The 3,754-nt window shown below is 49.9% G+C and overlaps 2 protein-coding genes across 2 annotated transcripts; both read left to right on the top strand.

Annotated features, from left to right (window-relative positions):
- Positions 1-276: 276 nt before the first annotated feature.
- On the top strand, positions 277-1,668 carry EAE97_001457 (uncharacterized protein; the record flags this gene model as incomplete). Its single annotated transcript, XM_038871968.1, has 1 exon — positions 277-1,668. The coding sequence occupies one exon, from the start codon at positions 277-279 to the stop codon at positions 1,666-1,668; it is 1,392 nt and encodes a 463-aa protein (XP_038737869.1).
- Positions 1,669-2,065: 397 nt separating this feature from the next.
- On the top strand, positions 2,066-3,754 carry EAE97_001456 (uncharacterized protein; the record flags this gene model as incomplete). Its single annotated transcript, XM_038871967.1, has 1 exon — positions 2,066-3,754. One exon carries the CDS (start codon positions 2,066-2,068, stop codon positions 3,752-3,754), a length of 1,689 nt encoding a protein of 562 aa, XP_038737868.1.

The following is a 3,754-nucleotide window of genomic DNA, read 5'->3' as shown; positions in this document are numbered from 1 at the left end:
TGAAACCTACGTAGTATGTGGGCTACAATGCTCCAAGACAAGACCTTACGGTGTCAAAGATTTCTTCTGACTAAGAAATGAATACCTCAACAATTTGATGTAACACATAGTTTTTAAGATATTTTTCCACTCTAGGCGAACTTCGAGGCAGTCAGTTCTCCTCTCCAACCTGCGATATTGACACCTTGCTTGTCAAACGCATTTTGTCTGAGAGACAAATTTCCTGTATTTTCAAATAGACTTCTGCGAAACGAATTCTCTTCATCGCCATCAACTATGACTGCTATGGTTCCCACAGTTGTGCTGGATACGACACTCAACGACCTCTACCGCCTTGACAACGAGAACGGATACCAGCCGACTCTTATCCATGCTCCGTTTCAAGTCCATCACTGCTCACCTACCACCAAGTTCATATACCACTCTGGCCTACGAGTTGCTGCACCCGTCGTCGACAATGAAGCAGTTGTCAAGCTTCGTCTCTGGACTAGCCCTCAACGACATTTGTTTGCTGCAGGAAGCATGCCAGCCGTCATTGTTATATCGGGTCAGCGAGAGTGTGAGCTAGCCACGAATACCGTGCCCTTCTTGCCTGCGGAAGACTTCCAAAAGAGCGTTGCCGTATTGCCACCAGACCAGAGGCCCATAATCACATTCCGTGCAAACCCGGATGGATCAATTCTCAGCGCCAACTCAAAAGTTGTCCTGAGTCGCCCTACCGATTGCCTAGAGCATTTACCGCATCTCATTGACCCGGCAGTGCACTATGAGATCCTATCAAAGCGTGGGTTGGCGTATTCCGATTTGCCTTCGCCACCTTCAACTGTGATTGATACAATTCTCCCACCTCACAGATTGCAAGATTCAGCAACAACTTCTAGAGAAGCTACTCGGATGGCAAGTACTCTCGACTCATACAAAATGCCATTCGTGGTTAAACTGCCCCAGTCAGCCGGGAAAGGTACTTTCATTCTCTGGACGGAAGCTCAACGTTCTCAGCTCAAAGAAATACTCCAGCTCCAGCTGGAGCACATGCTTGAGCAGTTGACAGACGCCAACTACGACATGCACCCCTGTTCTTTGGTCCTCCAGGACTATATTCCAGGGAAAGTCGTGGCTCTTTCGCTATTTATCACTCGTTCGGGTCGTCCAATCTTTGTCGGCTGCTGCAAACAAAAGTTTAATGGTGATGGGCATTGGATTGGTGGCTCCATCTCCTACAGGCGCCAAAATGAGTTCCGCGAACGCTATGCTGACTGCATGAACCAGACAGCAAAGTTTTTACACAAGAAGGGATACTGTGGACCTTGCGGCATTGACATTCTTACTAGCACATCTGGAAAGCAATACATTATCGACCTCAACGCTCGCATTACGGGAACGTTCAACCTCGGTTTGGTCACCGGCCACTTTGCACAGCGGGGTCTGGGCAAGGCCATGTTGAATGCGATGTATTTTTCCTGTTCGAGGGCTGAATTCGAGCAGCACTTCGCGGCTGAACTTCAAGAGGGGCGAATTATTATTACAGCCTGGACATATGACGCGTCAATTGCGCTGAGCTATGGAGTCTTCATTATCGGAGGCACCAACAGCTCAGAGATCAAGCAACAACTGATGCAAGTTCTGAGTTATGCTGTTCTAGATATGGATGGAGTCATAGAGTGCTAGAAGCTACGTAGTACAGATTACTTACATTACATACCTTAATAATCTTTAAATGAAATAGTATTAGTGTGCAGACTAGTCTCTCTCAGGCTTGACAGGGGTTCACAGTCGCTCTGAAATTTGTGAGACACGCATACCACTGTTGGACTTGTCTAAAGCATCCTGGTACCAAAGATGCAACAAAGGACGATCAAGGCGCAGCAATTACTGACTACATGGGTCCGCGTGGATTGTAGCCCATAAATTAGTATTTTTTAAGTGACACGGGAAGTCCAGGTGAACTGCAGAAAGATTGCAACTACGATTTCGAGTTTCCTGAGTTTACTGCACGACTACCGCAAGCTTGACCATGCTACCATTACACCTACACCGCGAAAGTGATAATGGTATCCCGATAAACATGGAAAATGCCGTACCCCCCCTCACCACACAGCGTACCAGCGAGGAGCAAGCCAGCTTCTTACTCCCAGCACAACAAGATGAGCAGCTAGCAGCTGCCTCCTGGGCTACAATGCCGCAGAAGATACAATTGGCACTCTTAACTCTAGCACGGCTCGTTGAGGCTCTCGCTGGCGGGAGTCGACAAAGCTTCATCATCTTCCAGCTGCGATTATTTATGCAAGCCGATGGCTTGACGCCGAGTACAGCCACCATAGCCCTGCAGCTCTCGCTGTTGCGCTCAGTCAGCGCTATCCCTGAGTTCTTCGTCTCAACGGTGTGGGGAGTCTTGGCCGACCACCCACGTGTCGGACACAAGAAAGTCATTATCCTGTGCCTTTTGATATCCGGTATCAGCAGCATTGGGATGGCATTTACGCGAAGCTTTGCTGGCGCAATGGTATGGCAGCTGTTCGGCGGCCTGTCCACGGGTAAGAAGGCCGTCTTGCGGAGCAAAATTCGAGGGATAAGCGGCGCGAAATTTGAGTCACGAGGCGTGCTGCTCCTGCCGGCAGCTTTCAACGCAGGATCCATCCTCGGGCCGCTGCTTGGTGGATTTCTTTCCGAGGTGTCCATGGGCGGATATTGGCCATTTATGTTGCCATATGCCATGAATGCCTTGATGAAGCTGTGTGCTGCGGCTATGATCGCTCTTTGGCTCGACGGGTCGCGCCCTGCTGACAATAGAAAAAATAAGAAAGATGCGCGTATATCTCTCGTGCCAAAGTGGTTAAAGCAGCTCTTTAGAAAGTACCTACAACGGCAACCTCAATACGAGCGGCTGCCCGGTCAAGAGTATGAGATGGATGACAGCGAGGGCCAGCGATTGGTATCCAAAAGCAGGGAGACGCAGCAAACTGTTAGCATATGGACGCTGCGCTTGCTCCTGACCCTGGCGACACGAGTGCTGGTGACGATACACATCTTTTCTTATCCATCTCTCTTGTCGATATTTGTCTCCACACCTCGCTATAAGCCAGAGGATGAGAATAGCAATGCGGCAGCGTTTGAGAGGGCTCATCCCGGCGCTGGGAATTCTTCATCATTTGTCCAAGTCCCACAAGGCTATCATACACACCTACCCTTCGTTTTTACTGGCGGTCTCTCTTTTAATTCACGTGATCTTGCCACAGTACTTGCGATTCGTGGTTTTGTAAGCTGTTTGTTACAGCTGATGTTGTTCCCACGTCTCTGTAAAGTTTTTGGCAGGCTGCCACTGTATCGATACTCATTACTCATTTTTCCCGTCACTTACTTTCTCACACCGTACCTGGCGATTATCAGATCCTCAACACCAGCCCCACTACCTGCAGCGGGAATTCCTCTCTGGGCTATGCTGCTGTCCATCCTGGCGATCCAGGCAACGGCGCGCTCTATGGCACTGCCGGCCGGTGCGATGCTACTCAATGCCGCATGCCCGGATCTTTCTGTATTAGGCACGATCAACGGCATCGGAGCCAGTGTTGGTGCGGGGGCTCGTGGCCTTGGGCATTTGGTTATGACGGGCTGGTTGTACGGCGCCGGATTGAACTCTGGTATTGTTGGGACAGCATGGTGGGGGATGTCAGCCATCGCGACCATAGCAGCGATTGTGGCAGCTTATGTATCAGAATCACCATCAGCGGATAAGTCGTTGGCCGATGAAGATTAA

The sequence above is a fragment of the Botrytis byssoidea genome, assembly GCF_014898295.1.
Source record: "Botrytis byssoidea strain MUCL 94 chromosome Unknown BBYS_002, whole genome shotgun sequence".
In the NCBI taxonomy this organism is placed as follows: domain Eukaryota; kingdom Fungi; phylum Ascomycota; class Leotiomycetes; order Helotiales; family Sclerotiniaceae; genus Botrytis; species Botrytis byssoidea.
Note: the sequence above shows the minus strand (reverse complement) of the source record. Positions and strands in the feature narration are given on the sequence as shown.